This window comes from Carcharhinus amblyrhynchos, chromosome 13 (assembly GCF_965287045.1).
Source record: "Carcharhinus amblyrhynchos chromosome 13, sCarAmb.v2.hapA, whole genome shotgun sequence".
Taxonomy (NCBI): Eukaryota; Metazoa; Chordata; class Chondrichthyes; order Carcharhiniformes; family Carcharhinidae; genus Carcharhinus; species Carcharhinus amblyrhynchos.
In genome coordinates this window covers 192125-210620 of record NC_137336.1, presented here as the reverse complement: position 1 = coordinate 210620, position 18496 = coordinate 192125, and the positions used below count along the sequence as shown (strand labels likewise).

At 44.5% G+C, this 18496-nt stretch overlaps 1 protein-coding gene across 2 annotated transcripts in view; it reads left to right on the top strand.

Annotated features, from left to right (window-relative positions):
• Window positions 1-18496, top strand: part of arap3 (ArfGAP with RhoGAP domain, ankyrin repeat and PH domain 3) — a 382033-nt gene that overhangs the window by 283243 nt on the left and 80294 nt on the right. For both annotated transcript variants that reach the window (XM_080201223.1, XM_080201222.1), the window contains exons 21-24: window positions 4233-4301; window positions 10401-10475; window positions 14381-14498; window positions 15434-15562. In XM_080201223.1, coding sequence (XP_080057349.1) covers window positions 4233-4301; window positions 10401-10475; window positions 14381-14498; window positions 15434-15562 — 391 coding nt within the window. The remainder of the gene's footprint in view (window positions 1-4232; window positions 4302-10400; window positions 10476-14380; window positions 14499-15433; window positions 15563-18496) is intronic.

The following is an 18496-nucleotide window of genomic DNA, read 5'->3' as shown; positions in this document are numbered from 1 at the left end:
ACCCAAACCTATGACCTCTAGTTTTAGACTCCCCGACCTGTGGGAAAAGATATTGCCTATCTGGCTGATCTATATTCCTCATTATTTTTTAGACCTCTATAAGGTCACCCCTCAGCCTCCTACGCTCCAGAGAAAAAAGCCCCAGTCTCTCCAATCACGCTATAACTCAAATCATCAAGTACCAGTAGCATCCTAGTAAATCTCTTCTGCACTCTTTCTAGTTTAATAATATCATTTCTTTAATAATTTGACTAGAACTGTGCGCAGTATTCCAAATGTGGCCTTACCAATGTCTTGTACAACTTTAACAAGACATCACAACTCCTGTATTCAATATTTTGACCAATGAAACCAAGCATGCTGATGCCTTCTTCACTACTCTGTCCACCTATGACTCCACTTTCAAAGAGCTATGAACATGTGCCCCTCGATCTTTTTGCTCTGTAACTCTCCCCAAAGCCCTACCATTGAATCAGGACAGGACTTTGTCAGTTAATCTATCAAACTGCACGACCTCACATTTGTCTAAATTAAACTCCATCTGCCATTGGTCAGCCCACTGGCCCAATTGATCAAGATCCCGTTGCAATGGGAGGTAACTTTCTTCACTGTCCACAATGTCACCAATATTGGTGTCATCTGCAAACTTACTAACCATGCCTCCTATAAACTCATTCAAATCATTAATATAAATGACAAATAACAATGGACACAGCACTGATCCCTGAGGCACACCGCTGGTCACAGGTCTCCAGTTTGAAAAACAACTCTCTACAACCACCCTCTGGTTTCTGTCAAGAAGCCGATTTTGTATCCATTTAGATACCTCACCCTGGATCCCGTGAGATTTAACCTTATGCAACAACCTACCATGTGGTACCTTGTCAAAGGCCTTGCTAAAGTCCATGTAGACAACATCAACTGCACTGCCCTCATCTACCTTCTTGGTTACCCCTTCAAAAAATTCGATCAAATCCGTGAGACATGATTTTCCACTCACAAAGCCTCGCTGACTGTCCCTAATCAGTCCTTGCATCTCTAAATCACTGTGGATCCTGTCTCTCAAAATACGTTCCAACAACCTATCCACCACAGATGTGAGGCTCACTGACCTGTAGTTTCTAGGCTTTTCCCTGCAGCCCCTTTTTAAAGAAAGGCACAACATCTGGCACCCTCCAGTCTTCAGGCATCTCACCTGTGACTAATTCAAATATCTTGGCTAGGGGACCTGCAGTTTCCTCCCTAGCCTGCCACAATGTCCTGGGATACAATTCATCAGGCCTCAAGGATTTATGGTGTGCTTTACAACTTCCAGCAGCTCCTTCTCTGTAATATTTACGCTCCTTAAGGTATCATTATTTATTTCCCCAAGTTCCCTAACATCCATGCTTTTCTCGATGGTAAATACTGATAAGAAATATTCATTTAGGATCTCACCCATCTCTCATGGATCCACACATAGATGACCTTGTTGATCCTTTAGAAGCGCTACGCTCTCCCTAGTTACTCTTTTGGCCTCTATGTATTTGTAGAAGCTCTTTGGATTCTTCTTTACCTTATCCTTACATATCCTTTACCTTCTTTACATAAGAACTATTTCTTATGTTCTTATGTTCTTATCTGCCAATACAATCTCGTATCCCCTTTTTGCCCTCCTGATTTCTCTCTTAACTCTACTCCTACATCCCTTATACACTTCAAGGGATTCACTTGATCCCAGCTGCCTATGCATGCCATGTGCCTCAAAGAACAAAGAAAATTACAGCACAGGAACAGGCCCTTCGGTCCTCCAAGCCTGCACCGACCATGCTGCCCAACTTAACCCTCTATCCTTCTGGGGACCATACCCTTCTCTTCCCATTCTATTCATGCTCTTGTCAAGATGCCCCTTAAAAGTCACTACCGTATCAGTTTCCACAGCCTCCCCCAGCAGTGAGTTCCAGGTACCCACTACTCTCTGTGTAAAATATCTGCTTCGTACATCTCCTTTAAACCTTGCCTCTCGTACCTTAAACCTATGTCCCCTAGTAATTGACTTTTCCACTCTGGGAAAAAGCTTCTGACTATCCACTCTGTCCATGCCTCTCATAATTTTTTAGACTTCTATCAGGTCTCCCCTTAACCTCTGTTGTTCCAGTATCTCCAAGCTCTCCTCATAGCTAATGCCCTCCATACCAGACAACATCCTGATAAATCTGTTCTGTACCCTCTCCAGAGCCTCCACATCTTTCTGGTCGTGTGGCGACCAGAATTGAACGCTATATTTAAAGTGCATCCTAACTAAGGTTCTGTAAAGCAGCAAACATGACTTGCCAATTTTTAAACTCAATGCCCCGGCCGATGAAGGCAAGCATGCCGTATGCCTTCTTGACTACCTTCTCCACCTGCCTTGCCACTTTCAGGGACCTGTGCACCTGTACACCCAGATCCCTCTGCCTATCAATACTCTGTGTACCTGTACACCCAGATCCCTCTGCCTATCAATACTCTTAAGGGTTGTGCCATTTACTGTATATTTCCTTTCTGTATTAGCCCTTCCAAAATGCATTACCTCACATTTTTGCCTCCTTCTTCTTGACCAGTGCCTCAATGTTCCGAGTCATCCAGGGTTCCTTATTTCAGCCAGCCTTGCCCTTCGCTCCAAGAGGAATGTGTTTACCCTGAACCCTGGTTAACACACTTTTGAAAGCCTCCCACTTACCAAATGTCCCTTTGCCTTCCCACAGACTGCCCCAAAGTCCTTGCCTGATATCATTTTCAGAACTTTTCCTTTTGTTTCATGAATCTACAATCTACTGTGTTATTTATTTTTATTTTGGCAGAAACTTTGTTGAATTTCCATTGTTATTTTTATGTAAAATGTTTGAATGAAGGATGTTGCTGGGACTTGAGAAGCTGAGTTACAGAGAGAGATTGAATAGGTTAGGACTTTATTTCCTGGAGCGTAGAAGAATGGGAGGAGATTTGATAGAGGGGTATAAGATTTTGATGGGTATAGATAGAGTGAATGCAAGCAGGCTTTTTCCACTGAGGCTAGAGGGGAAAAAAAAGAGGGCATGGGTTAAGGGTGAAAGGAGACAAGTTTAAAGGGAATATTAGCGAGGGGATTCTTCATGTAGAGAGTGGTTGGAGTGTGGAATAAACTGCTGGATAAAGTGGTACATGTGGGGTCACTTTTAACATTTAAGTAAAGCTTGGACAGGTACATGGATGAGAGGGGTCTAGAGGGATATGGTCCAAGTACAGGTCAGTCGGACTAGGCAAAAAATGGTTCAGCACAGACAAGAAGGGCCAAAAGGTCTGTTTCTGAGCTATAATTTTCTATGGAAACTCAGTTGCTTTCTGCTTCAGCCCAGTGGCACTTTGAACTGAGAGAGCAGATGCCTGATGATCTGCTGAAGTCTTGTCCTTTAATATTTGCCACTAAATGTCTGAATATCACAGAGCTCAGCATGAGGGCAAATACCTTGGTTCACATCGTCCCACTTACCTGCTGGCCACATATAGCAGCGACTGGAGCACAATCAGAAAACTCCAACATGGCTGAGACCCATCTCCATCCTCAAGAACTTTGAGATAATAGAATCATGAAATGATACAACACAAAAGGAGGCCATTCAGCCCATTGTGCATGTCCAGCTCCTTATTAAGATGACCCAATTTGTCCCACTAGTATTGTCTTTCTTCATACCTCATAAATTTTTCCCTCCAAGTGTCTTATCGACTTCCCTTTCAAAAGTTACTAATGAAGCTGATTTCATTGTCCCTTAAGGCAGCGCCTTCCAGATCACAACTCCAAGAATCTTTTTCTTATATCACCCTACCTTCTTTTGCCAATCAACTGAAATTTGTTTCCTTTTTTTGGGGTGGATGAATAGATATGCAAAATAATGTTTTGCCTATTATTCTCTTTGACAAAGAAAATTGCAAAAACAACTGGGATAATAAATAATAAGGCCAATGGATTTTCCAGTGAATTGCAGGAATGTTCTGAGCTGGTTCAAGACTCACACATCGTTGATCCGCTGCTCATCCCCTTGACCCCTGGTTTTCAAGAAAAATATCAAATGTAGACCCCACCCCCCAGCTCACCCTCCCCTCTCTTGTATCTGCCTAAAAAAATCATCAAATATTTCTTCACCAATTCACTGCTTTAAAAAGTTTTGCTAAGAAACACAGATGGTGTTACAGAGGCTCCTGATTGGCTCACTTTCATATGTTGTATGTGACAGATTGATGATGAACAAGTGACACAGATGGATCTGGAAAACAGTTTGATTATGACGTGGAAAGATGTCCAGGTTTGTGATTAATCAAATCTTTAAAAGATGATGAATGGTAACAACTATATGTTGATAGTCTCCAGGATTCCAGCTTCCGAAGGTATTTGACATGGTCCAACACAGAACAGGTTTGAAATGATACAACACAGTACAGGTTTGACACGGTTCAGGTTTGACGTGGTACAGGGATGGATACAGCACAAGTTTCACATGGTACAGGTTTGACACGGTTCAGGCTGATACATTTCAGGTTTGACACGGTTCGGGTTCAGTTCAGTACAGGTTGATATAGTACAGGTTTGACACGATACAAATTTAACGCAGTACAGGTTTGACACGGTACAGGTTTAGTTCAGTACTGGTTGATATAGTACAGGTTTGATATCGTACAAGTTTAACGCAGTACAGGTTTGACACGGTACAGGTTTGACACGGTACAAGTTTAACGCAGTACAGGTTTGACACGGTACAGGTTTAGTTCAGTACAGGTTGATATAGTACAGGTTTGATATAGTACAAGTTTAACGCAGTACAGGTTTGACACGGTACAGGTTTAGTTCAGTACTGGTTGATATAGTACAGGTTTGATATAGTACAAGTTTAACGCAGTACAGGTTTGACACGGTACAGGTTTAGTTCAGTACAGGTTGATATAGTACAGGTTTAACGCAGTACAGGTTTGACACGGTACAAGTTTAACGCAGTACAGGTTTGACACGGTACAGGTTTAGTTCAGTACTGGTTGATATAGTACAGGTTTGATATAGTACAAGTTTAACGCAGTACAGGTTTGACACGGTACAAGTTTAACGCAGTACAGGTTTGACACGGTACAGGTTTAGTTCAGTACAGGTTGATATAGTACAGGTTTAACGCAGTACAGGTTTGACACGGTACAGGTTTAGTTCAGTACAGGTTGATATAGTACAGGTTTGACACGGTACAAGTTTAACGCAGTACAGGTTTGACACGGTACAGGTTTAGTTCAGTACTGGTTGATATAGTACAGGTTTGACATGGTACAAGTTTAACGCAGTACAGGTTTGACACAGTACAGGTTTGACACGGTACAAGTTTAACGCAGTACAGGTTTGACACGGTACAGGTTTAGTTCAGTACAGGTTGATATAGTACAGGTTTGATATAGTACAAGTTTAACGCAGTACAGGTTTGACACGGTACAGGTTTGACACGGTACAAGTTTAACGCAGTACAGGTTTGACACGGTACAGGTTTAGTTCAGTACAGGTTGATATAGTACAGGTTTGACACGGTACAGGTTTGATATAGTACAAGTTTAACGCAGTACAGGTTTGACACGGTACAGGTTTGATATAGTACAAGTTTAACGCAGTACAGGTTTGACACGGTACAAGTTTAACGCAGTACAGGTTTGACACGGTACAGGTTTAGTTCAGTACAGGTTGGTATAGTACAGGTTTGACACGGTACAGGTTTGATATAGTACAAGTTTAACGCAGTACAGGTTTGACGCGGTACAAGTTTAACGCAGTACAAGTTTGACACGGTACAGGTTTGACACGGTACAGGTTTGATATAGTACAAGTTTGACACGGTACAGGTTTGACACGGTACAGGTTTGACACAGGCTGCTTATAGGCCGGTTAGCCTCACTTTTATCCTTGGCAAGATTTTAGAGTCCATTATTAAAGATGATATCGCAGAGTATGTGGAAGTGCGTGATAAAATAGTACTGAGTCAGCATGGCTTCATCAAGGGAAGATCATGTCTGACAAATCTGTTGGACTTCTTTGAGGAGGTAACAAGGAAGTTAGATAAAGGAGAAACAGCAGATGTGATTTATTTAGATTTCCTTTGACAAGGTGCCACATATGAGACTGTTAAATAAGTTATGAGCCAATGGTGTCAAGGGTAAGATCTTGGCACGGATAGAGGATTGGCTGACTGGCAGAAGGCAGAGAGTGGGATAAAGAGTGTCTCAGGATGGCAGCTGTTGACTAGTGGTCTGCTCCAGGGTCAGTATTAAGAACAAAGAAAGAACAAAGAACAACCCAGCACGGGAAACAGGCCCTTCGGCCCAATGAGCCCGCGCCGCCACATCACCCTACACCTATTCTACCCTGCGTGTCTACGAATGGGACCCCTAACTTAGCCAGATTCAGGGGAGAATAGTGTCAATTTGGTAAAACCAATCAGCCTAAGAGCACATCTTTGGGGTGTGGGAGGAAACCGGAGCGCCCGGAGGAAACCCACGCAACCACAGGGAGAATGCGCAAACTCCCACAGACACAGGCCCAAATCCATGTATCTGCACAGCTAGCAGTGATAGTCACTGAGCTGTTGTGGCGCCCGTCTATCGGTCCAGGATCAAGCACACACACCGACATGAAGTACTAGGCCACTCCTGGACTTCCAAGAGCAGCCCAGCTGCTGTGCTATTGGGACCACAACTTTTCACAATATATGTTAACGATTTGGAAAAAGGAACTAAAGGCACTGCTGCTAAGTTTGCAGATGATACAAAGATATGTAGAGGGACAGGTAGAGTTGAGGAAACAGGGGGGGCTGCAAAAGGACTTGGACGGGTCAGGAGAGTGGGTAAAAAAGTGGCAGGTGGAATATAATGTGGAAAAGTGTGAGGTTATGCACTTTAGAAGGAGAAACGGAGGCACAGACTATTTTCTAAGTGGGGAAATGCTTAGGAAATCAGAAACACAAGGGATTTGGGAGTCATCGATCAAGATTCTCTTAAGATTAACGTGCAGGTTCTCTCGGCATTTAGGAAGGCAAATGCAATATTAGCATTCATGTCAAGAAGGCTAGAATACAAGAGCAGGGATGTACTCCTGAGGCTGTGTAAGGCTCTGGTCAGGCCCCATTTGAAGTATTGTGAGCAGTTTTGGGCCCCCGTATCTAAGGAAGGATGTGCTGGCCTTGGAAAGGGACCAGAGGAGGTTCACAAGAATGATCCCTGGAATGAAGAACCTGTCATATGGGGAACGGTTGAGGACTCTGGGTCTGTACTCATTGGAGTTTGGAAGGATGAAGGGGGATCTTATTGAAACTTATAGGTTACTGCGAGTCCTGAATAGAGTGACGTGGAGAGGATGTTTCCGCTCGTAGGAAAAGCTAGAACCAGAGGGCACAACCTCAGGCAAAAGGGACAGTCCTTTAAAATAGAGATGAGGAGGAATTTCTTCAGCCAGCAAGTGATGAATCTGTGGAACCCTTTGCCGCAGAAGGCTATGGAGGCCTTCAAGACAATGATAGATCGGCTAATAAGGGGATCAAGGGTTGTGGGGAGAAGGCAGGAGGATGGGGATGAGCAAAATATCAGCCGTGATTGAATTGATCACTGGGCCAAGTGGCCTAATTCTGCTCCTACTTCTTATGGTTTCATGGACATGGTACAGATTTAATACGGTACAACAGGCTCAAGCTAACCTCTGACAAAAGCTGATGCAGACATGCAGTGAATTGCTGCATGGTGCTTCACAGGAACCTTTCTCACCAACATTTGGCACCAAGCCAGTGAAGAGACATTAGGACAGACAATCAAGGGGTTCTCCAAAAACTCCTACTAAGGGATTTCATCACAGTGACCTAGAATTAACTTTGATGAAGTGGTTCCTGCTGTCCACATTATGAGGCTTCATTAAGAGAGTTCAGAATTGTTGAAGGTGGGAAAAGATTTGAATATGAAATGGCAAATCAAGCTGACTACTGGAGTTGCGAGATTGTAGGAAGATGATGGCAGATGACGAAGGGCAAAGTGTAGACCTTTGTTATGTTGTGACCACCACATTGCCTCAGAAGTTGTCATGTGTTTACTTAATATCAGTTTACACATGGATCTCAAGAAATGGGGAGAATTATCACCCTCTAATGGAATTCCAAAAGGCATTGTTATGATGTAGCTCTGTTTCCTGACAGAATTGTTTACTTGGACTGTGAGTGAATCATTTCCGATGCAGAGTTTGTATGTTCCTGTCAGAATTAAAGGCAAAGTAAATAGGATTAAGGAAGCTTGGTTCTCGAGGGAGATTGTAACACTGATTAAGAGGAAGAGAGAGTTATATGTAACGTACAGGCAGCAAGGAACAGATCAGATGCTTGAGGAGTATAAAAAGTGCAAGAAGCTACTTAAGAGGGAAATCAGGAGGGCTAAGAGAAGACATGAGGTTGCTTTGGAAGACAAAGTGAAGGAAAATCCAAAGAAGCTCTATAGGTATGTAAGGAGCAAAACAATAGTGAGGGATAAAATTGACCAGAGTGATAGACTGTGTATGGAACCAAAAGAGATGGGGGAGATACTAAATTGGTATTTTGCATCCGTATTTACTGAGGAAATGGACATGGAGTCTACGGAAATAGGGCAAACAGGTAGGGAGGTCATGAAGCTTTTACAGATCTCAGGGGAGGAGGTGCTGGCTGTCTTGAGGCAAATCAGAGTGGATAAATCCCCAGGACCGGACAGGGTATTCCCACGGACCTTGAGGGAGGTGAGTGTTGAACTTGCAGGGGCCCTGGCAGACATATTTAAAATGTCAGCATTCACGGGAGAGATGCCGGATGATTGGAGGGTGGCTCATGTTGTTCCGTTGTTTAAAAAAGGTTCCAAAATAAATCTGGGAAATTATAGGCCACTAAGTTTAATGTCGGTGGTGGGCAAGTTATTGGAAGGTGTGATAAGGGATAGGATCAACAAATATTTGGATAGACAGGGACTTATTAGGGAGAATCAACATGGCTTTGTGCGTGGTAGGTCATGTTTGACCAATCTATCAGAGTTTTCAAGGAGGTTACCAGGAAAGTGGATGAAGGGAAGGCAGTGGATGTTGTCTACCTGGATTTCAGCAAGGCCTTTGATAAGGTCCCACATGGGAGGATAGTTAGGGAGGTTCAGTCGCTAGGTATACATGGAGAAAGAGTAAATTGGATTAGACACTGACTCAATGGAAGAAGCCAGAGAATGATAGTGGAGGAATGTTTTTCTGAGTGGAGGCCTGTGTCGAGTGGTGTGCCGCAGGGATCAGTGTTGGGTCCATTGTTGTTTGTCATCTATATCAATGATCTGGATGATAATGTGGTAAATTGGATCAGCAAATTTGTTGATGATACAAAGATTGGAGGTGGAGTGGACAGTGAGGAAGGTTTTCAAAGCTTGCAGAGGGATTTGGACCAACTAAAAATGGGCTGAAAAATGACAAATGGAATTTAACGCAGACAAGTGTGAGGTATTGCACTTTGGAAGAACAAACCAAAGTAGAACGTACAGGGTAAATGGTAGGGCTCTGAAGAGTGCAGTTGAACAGAAGGATCTGGGAATACAGGTACAGAATTCCCTAAAAGTGACATCACAGGTGGATAGGGTCGTAAAGAGTGCTTTTGGTACATTGGCCTTTATAAATCGGAGTATCGAGTATAAAAGTTGGAGTGTTATGGTAAGGTTATATAAGGCATTGGTGAGGCCGAATTTAGAGTATTGTGTACAGTTTTGGTCACCTAGTTACAGGAAGGATGTAAATAAGGTTGAAAGAGTGCAGAGAAGGTTCACAAGGATGTTGCTGGGACTTGAGAAGCTGAGTCACAGAGAGATTGAATAGGTTAGGACTTTATTCCCTGGAGCGTAGAAGAATGAGGGGAGATTTGATAGAGGTGTATAAGATTATGATGGGTATAGATAGAGTGAATGCAAGCAGGCTTTTTCCACTGAGGCTAGGGGAGAAAAAAACTAGAGGGCATGGGTTAAGGGTGAAGGGGGAGAAGTTTAAAGGGAATATTAGGGGGGGCTTCTTCATGCAGAGAGTGGTGGGAGTGTGGAATGAGCTGCCGGATAAAGTGATAAATGCGGGGTCACTTTTAACATTTAAAATGAATGAGAGGGGGGTGGAGGGATATAGTCCAAGTGCAGGTCAGTGGGACTCGGCAAAAAATGTTTTGGCACAGACAAGAAGGGCCAAAAGGCCTTTTTCTGTGCTGTAATTTTCTATGGTTCTGTGGTACTTGCTGACCACAGAAATCCTGATTTCAATCCTGTGCTTCATTGAGATTCGGAATTCTGGCCAAACTGATTCTCAGATTGATGCTTTTGTGTGAGTTACAGAGAGTATATTTTTCCTATCTGGTTTACAGCTTTCGCAAGCTGGTGATCTGATCATGGAGGTATATGTTCAGACAAAGATGACAGACTGTTGCGTTACCCTCAAGGTGAGTCTGAAATGTAGCGGCTGTGCTCTGGCCACTTGTTGTGATTCAATGATTTTTAATGCCAGTTCCTGCGTTCCTGTTTTCTCATTTATTCATCCAGAAATATAAAAATAACAAAGGAAAAGGAGTAGTTGAATTCCTTGTGGCCTGTTGCAGGATTCAATATCAGTAAGACATGTCAATTCTGAGAAAGTCTAAGTGGAATCTGACAGAACTTTATTTCACCTAAAAAAAAACAATAAGTCATGAGAGAAATAACAAGAGAATCAAAATAGACATTTTTTAATCAATTATTTTGTGGGAAATAGGCGTCGCTGGCTGGCCAGTATTTATTGCCCATCCCTAATTGGCCAAGAGCAGTTGAGAGTCAACCACGTTGCTTTGGCTCTGGAGTCACATGTAGGCCAGACCAGGTAAGGATGGCAGATTTCCTTCCCTAAAGGACGTTAGTGAAACAATTAATGAATCTCGGTGAGTTGTGGAGAGAATTTGGAGGTTTGACAAAGAACTGAGTGCATTGAAAATCACAAGTCCATTGCTCACTGCCACAGCATCTCTTGGTCAACTCACTTCACCATCACCATAGAACAGTCAGTGACTATTTTAATAGATTACTAATCCTGACTAAAAACCTGCCATGGCAGCTGAGAAATGGGTTAACTAAGTAAATCTGCAATTATCAATTATAGAGATCCTCTAACTACTGGATTGTATTTAAAAACCCATCTGATTCACTAATGTCCTTTGGCCCTCTAAGCCTGTGCCGGTCATGATGCCCTAACTAAACTAAAAAATACCTTCTGCCCTTACTCAGTCCGTATCCTCCATTCCCTCCCTTTTCATGAACCCATCCAGATGCCTCTTAAATCTTGCTAATGTTCCTGCTTCCACCATCTCCTCTGGCAGCGCGTTTTAGGCACCACCACTCTCTGCATGGAAAACTCCCGCCACACATCTCCCTAAACTTTCCCCTCTCAGCTTGAACCTGTGCCACTTTGTAATTGACACTTCCACCCTTAGAAAAAGCCTCTGACTCTCCACCCTGTCTACGCCTCTCATTATTTTGTAGGCCTCTATCAGGTCTCTCCTTAGCCTCCATCTTTCCAGTGAAAACAATCCTAGTTTATTCAACCTCTCCTCATAGCCAACACCCTTGAGACCAGGCAACATCCTGTGAACCTTCTTTGCACTCTCTCCAAAGCTTTCACATCCTTCTGGTAGTGTGGTGACCAGAACTGCATGCAATGCTCCAAATGCAGCCAAACCAAGGTTTTATAAAGCTGCAACATGATTTCCCAACTCCTGTACTCACTGCCTCGGCTGATGAAGCAAGCATGCCATATACCTTCATAATCACCTTGACCACCTGTGTAGCCACTTTTAGGGAACTGTGGACCTGCACGCACAGATCCCTCTGTATGTTAATGTTCTTAAGGGTTCTGCCATTTACAGTATAACTCGCACCTAAATTTGATCTTCCAAAATGCATCACCTCACATTTGTCCAGATTAAACTCCATCTGCCATTTCTGTTCCCAAGTCTCCAATCTCTGTGTATCCTGTTGTATCCTCTGACAAACCCCGGCACTATCAGCAACTCCACCAATCTTTGTGTCATCCGCAAACTCACTAATCAGACCCTCCAGAGGAGATGCAATCCATATTTGCATATTGACAGCAGCTTTCTCAGCAACTGCCAGCTTCAAAGATGGCACGAACCAAACCTGGCCAGAAACTATTAAGATGCTGAATCCCCTTCTCTAAAAAAAAACACATCTTTCTTTTCAAAATAGAAATGGTAAATATTTAAGCAGATTGAGTCACAAATAATTACTGTAAGAATTTGAGATAACTTTGGACAATGATTTTATAATGTGACTGTAATGCTCCAGAAAGCAGAACTTTTCAGACCTAACTGAAGACTGGCAAATATTTTGATGATATAAGTGGAGAATGTGTATTGTTTTACTGTACCTATTTCATGCTGTATCATCTCTGGGGAATCTAGGGCAGCACGGTGGCACACTGGTTAGCACTGTTATCTCACAGCACCAGGAACCTGGGTTCATTTCCAGTCTTGGGTGATTGTGTGAAGTCTGCACATTCTCCCTGTGTCTGCATGGGTTTCCTCCAGGTGCTCCAATTTCCTGAAGAATAGAGGGATACAGACCAAATAAGAACAAAAGGTTTATTTTTAGTTTAGCTGGGGCATCATGATCAGTGCAGGCTTGGGGGCCGATGGACCTGTTCCTGTGATGTACTTTTCTTTGATTAGTACAAAGATGAGAAAGTGAGGGGGCATGGGATCCAAAGGACATTGCTTTGTGGATCCAGAATTGGTTTGCCCACAGAAGGCAAAGAGTGGTTGCAGATGGGTCTTTTTCTGCATGGAGGTCGGTCACCAGTGGAGTGCCCCAGGTGGGATCTTGCTCTTTGTGATTTTTATAAATGACCTGGGTGAGGAAATGGAGGGATAGGTTGGTAAGTTTGCTGATGACATAAAGGTTGGAGGTGCTCTGGATAGTGTGGAGGGATGTCAGAAGTTGCAACGAGACATTGATAGGATGCAAGACTAGGCCGAGGAGTGGCAGATGGATTTCAACCCAGATAAGTGTGTGGTGGTTCATTTTGGAAGGTCGAATAAGATGATGGAATCTAATATTAAGGGTAAGACTCTTAGCAGTGTGGAAGATCAGAAGGATCTTGGGGTCCGGTTCATAGGATGCTCAAATCAGCTTCGTAGGTAGAGGATGTGGTTAAGAAGGCGTATGGTGTACTGGCCTTCATCAATTGAGGAATTGAGTTTAAGAGTCAGGAGATAATGCTGCAGCTTTATAAGACCCTGGTCAGACCCCACTTGGAGTATTGTGCTCAGTTCTGGTCACCTCATTACAGGAAGGATGTGGAAGCTATTGAAAGGGTGCAGAGAAGATTTACAAGGATGTTGCCTGGATTTGGTGGCATGCCTCATGAGGATAGGTTGAGGGAGCTTGGTCTTTTCTCCTTAGAAAGATGAAGGATGAGAGGCGACCTGATAGAGGTGTATAAGATGTTGAGAGGTATTGATCGAGTGGATTCTCAGAGGCTTTTTCCCAGGGCTGAAATGGCTGCCACAAGAGCGTACAGGTTTAGAGTGCTGGGAAGGAGGTACAGAGGAGATGTCAGGGGTAAGTTTTTCACTGAGGGTGGTGGGTGCGTGGAACCGGTTGCTGGCGGTGGTGGTGGAGGCGGATTCGATAGGGTATTTTAAGAGACTTTTGGATAAGTACATGGGACTTAGTAAGATAGAGGATTATAGGTAAGCCTAGTACGTAGGGCTATGTTTGGCGCAACTTGTGGGCCAAAGGGCCTGTTTGTGCTGTAGTTTTTCTATGTTCTATGAGCATATTAGGTGGAATAGCCATGGTAAATGTATTGGGATAGGGCATTGGGAGGGCTTGGGTGAGAGACTGTTTCAGAGAGTTGGTGCAGACTCTATGGGCTGGATGGTCTCCTTCTGCACCAAGGAATCTATGGATTCTATGGACAATGTACAGTCTAGTCAACCTTACAAATACACAGGAGAGGCAGCAAGTGGGAGGAGGTGAGGGTATGGGAGGGATGCGAAGAAGACAATAGGCACGAGGCAGCGACTAAAGAGCAACTATTCCCAAGGGGATATATCAGAATAAACCAGTGCCACCATCCAACAATAACATCAGCAAAGGGAAGAGTGGCACAAATGTTTGTACAGCAATGGGCACTGGAAACTGTTCCTGTTTGACATCAGGAGTTACACTGAATCAAAGATACATGAACAATGGATCTTTGTTATCACTATCATCTTGGGTTGTGTGTCTTTAGTGTCACTGCCTGTGGTTTGTTAACACTGGAATTTAATTTTTAATGACATACGTACATTTACAGGTATCACCTACAATGACATCAGAAGAACTGACCAATCAAGTGCTGGATATGAAGAACATATTAGCTGATGAGCAGGAGGTCTGGGTTACCTTTGAAGCGATTGAAAATGGGGAATTGGGTGAGTTGTCAAACTTTTCACTGGCTGACTGGCTGATTTTTTTTTCCCCTGTGGGTGAATGGTTTCATAAACCATTGGTTTTCGCTTCAGAGTGCTGGGTTTCTATTGCAATGTTGTTTTATAACATAGAACATTACAGCACAAACAGGCCCTTCGGCCCACAAGTTGCACCGATCACGTCTATACCTACCAGGCCTATCTGTAACTCTCAATCCCATTAAACCCCATATACTCATCCAGAAGTCTCTTAAAAGACCCCAGCGAATTCACCTCTACCACCACCGACGGCAGCCGATTCCATTCACTCACCACCCTCTGAGTGAAAAACTTACCCCTGACATCTCCTCTGTACTTGCTCCCCAGCACCTTAAACCTGTGTCCTCTTGTAGCGACCATTTCAGCCCTGGGAAATAGCCTCTGAGAGTCCACCCTATCTATTCCTCTCAACATTTTATAAACCTCTATCAGGTCGCCTCTCAACCTTCATCTCTCCAGGGAGAAGAGTCCCAGCTCCCTCAACCTATCTTCATAAGGCATGCCTCCCAATCCAGACAACATCCTTGTAAATCTCCTCTGCACCCTTTCAATAGCTTCCACATCCTTCCTGTAGTGAGGCGACCAGAACTGCGCACAGTACTCCAAGTGGGGTCTGACAAGGGTCTTATAAAGTTGCAGCATTTCCTCCTGACTCCTAAACTCAATCCCTCGATTAATGAAGGCCAGTACACCATACGCCTTCTTGACCACCTCCTCCACCTGCGAGGCCGATTTAAGAGTCCTGTGGACCCAGACCCCAAGATCCTTCAGCTCTTCAACACAGCTAACAGTCCTACCCTTGATATTGTACTCCTTCATCCCATTTTTGAGGAAACTGTATAATCACAATCGCTTTGCGCTGTCTGACCTCTTTATTGAATGTTTCCTGATATTCACAGAGCGGCCACTCCACCCAAAGGATAAGGTTTTGGAACAAGCTCTCCAATGGTGCAAACTCTCCGAGCCCAGCTCAGCCTATCTGGTTGTTAAGAAACTCCCTACAGGAGAAGGAGGAAATCTCTTCTCAGGTAAAAGTTAATCTCAACCACGACATAAAAGTGAGATATAGAGCATGTAATCGGCACAACCGTAATGAAGCAGGAAACTTTGCCCCTATTTTGCACAAAACTTGGTCAGGGTCCAAATTAAAAAAAAGACCTGAGTTACTTTCGTGCACTGTGCTGTCTTGTTTAACCCAATGCTACACTTTTGCTTCAATAAAGTTTGTTTTGTTAATCAATGATCAGAATAAGTACTCCTGCCTGAGTACCACTGGGGGGGACAGCTCATCTGGAGGAGGAAGCAGTGGCCAGCTCTCTGGAGCTGAGCCAGTACTTCAAAAAACTAAGAAAGAGAGCAGCAAGGCAGTACTAATAGGGGACTCCATAGTGAGGGGATCAGACAGGCGTTTTTGCGGACGCAGGCGGAAGTCGCGGATGGTGGTTTGTCTCCCTGGAGCTGGGATCCGGGATGTCTCTGGACGCGTCCCAGACATTCTGAAAGGGGAGGGTGAGGAACCGCAGGTTGTGGTTCATATAGGTACTACTGACATAGGCAGGAAGAGGGAGGCAGTCGTGAAAAGGGACTATAGGGAACTGGGTAGGCAGCTGAGAAAGAGGAATGCGAAGGTAGTAATCTCAGGATTGCTGCCCACGCCGCGGGAGAGTGAGGGCAGGAATGGAATGAGGTGGAGGGTGAATGCGTGGCTGAGGGACTGGAGCAGGGGGCAGGGATTCCGGTTCCTGGATCACTGGGACCTCTTTAGGGGCAGGTGTGACCTGTGCAGTAAAGACGGGTGGCACTTGAATCCCAGGGGGACTAATATCTTGGCGGGAAGACTGGCTAGGGCTACTGGGGGGGCTTTAAACTAGAAAGATTAGGGGGAGGGAACAGAGATGAGGAGACTGAGACAGAGGAGGTTAGCTCCCGGGTTGGGAAGGACTGTAGACAGTATGAGAGGGAGGTTTGACGGATGGTGGAGAAGAGAAATGTCCAGACCGAGGGTCTGAAGTGTATCTATTTTAACGCCAGGAGTGTAGTAAATAAGGTAGATGAGCTTCGGGCGTGGATTGCTGCTTGGGAATGTGATGTGGTGGCCATTACAGAGACTTGGATGTCTCAGGGACAGGACTGGGTACTTCAGGTGCCAGGATTCAGATGCTTCAGGAAGGACAGGGAGGGGGACAAAAGAGGTGGTGGAGTGGCACTGTTGATCAGGGACAGTGTCACGGCTGCAGAGAAGGAGGATGCCGTGGAGGGACTGTCTACGTAGTCTCTGTGGGTGGAAGTTAGGAACAGCAAAGGGTCGATAACTTTGCTGGGTGTTTTCTATAGGCTGTCCAATAGTGACAGGGAAGTTGAGGTGCAGATAGGGAAACAGATCCTAGAGAGATGTAGTAATAAGAGTTGTTGTGATGGGAGACTTTAATTCCCCAAACATCGACTGGAATATCCCTAGGGTAAGGGGTTTGGATGGGGAGGAGTTTGTTAGGTGTGTTCAGGAGGGTTTCCTGACACAGTACGTGGATAAGCCTACGAGGGGAGAGGCTGTACTTGACCTGGTACTGGCGAATGAACCAGGACAGGTGACGGATCTCTCGGTGGGAGAGCATCTTGGGGATGGAGATCATAATTCTATCTCCTTCACAATAGCATTGGAAAGAGATAGGATCAGGCAGGCTAGGAACGTGTTTGTCTGGAGTAAGGGGAAATATGAAGACATCAGGCAGATAATTGGATGAGTAAACTGGAAGGAGGTGTTCTTGGTGAAAAGTACTGAAGGAAGGTGGCGGATTTTCAAGGATGTTGCCTGGATTGGGAGGCATGCCTTATGAAGTTAGGTTGAGGGAGCTGGGACTCTTTTCCCTGGAGAGACGAAGGTTGGGAGGCGACCTGATAGGGATTTATAAGATGTTGAGAGGAATAGATAGGGTGGATTCTCAGAGGCTATTTCCCAGGGCTGAAATGGTTGCTACGAGAGGACACAGATTTAAGGTGCGGGGAGGAAAGTACAGAAGTGATGTTAGGGGTAAGTTTTTCACTCAGAGGGTGGTGAGTGAATGGAATCGGCTGCCGTCAGTGGTGGTGGAGGCGAACTCGCTGGGGTCTTTTAAAAGACTTCTGGATGAGTATATGGGGTTTTATGGGATTGGGGGTTATAGATAGGTCTATAGATTGGTAGGTGTTGATGTGATCGGCGCAACTCGTGGGCCGAAGGGCCTGTTTGTGCTGTAGTGTTCTATGTTCTATGAATGTTTGTCTGGAGCTCTGCACGATAACGTTCCGATGAGACAAGGAGGTTTTGGTAGGTCGCGGGAACCGTGGTGCACGAAGGCTGTGGTGAACCTAGTCAGGAAGAAAGGAAAGGTGTACAAAAGGTTCAGGGAGCTAGGAGATGGTAAGGATCTAGAGGAGTATAAGGCTTGTAGAAAGGAGCTTAAAAAGGAAATTAGGAGAGACAGAAGGGGTCATGAGAAGGCCTTGGCGGGTAAGATTAAGGAGAATCCCAAGGCCTTCTACAAATATGTGAAGAGTAAAAGGATGAGAAAAGAAGGGATAGGACCTATAAAAGGCGAAGGGGGAAAAGTCTGTGGAACCAGAAGAAATGGCAGAGGTGCTTAATGAGTACTTTGCCTCGGTATTCACGGTGGAAAGTGACCTGGGAGGTTGTACTACAGGTTTGCGGCAGTCTGAAAAGATTGAGTATGTGGATGTTAAGAAAGAGGATGTGTTCGAACTTTTAAATTCTATCAAGATAGATAAGTCGCTGGGACCGGATGGGATGTACCCCAGGTTACTGTGGGAGGTGAGGGAAGTGATTGCAGAGCCCCTGGCAATGATCTTTGCTTCGTCGATGGAGACGGGAGAGGTTCCAGAGGATTGGAGGATTGCGGATGTGGTTCTTATTTTCAAGAAAGGGAACAGGGATAGCCCAGGAAATTACCGACCGGTGAGTCTGACCT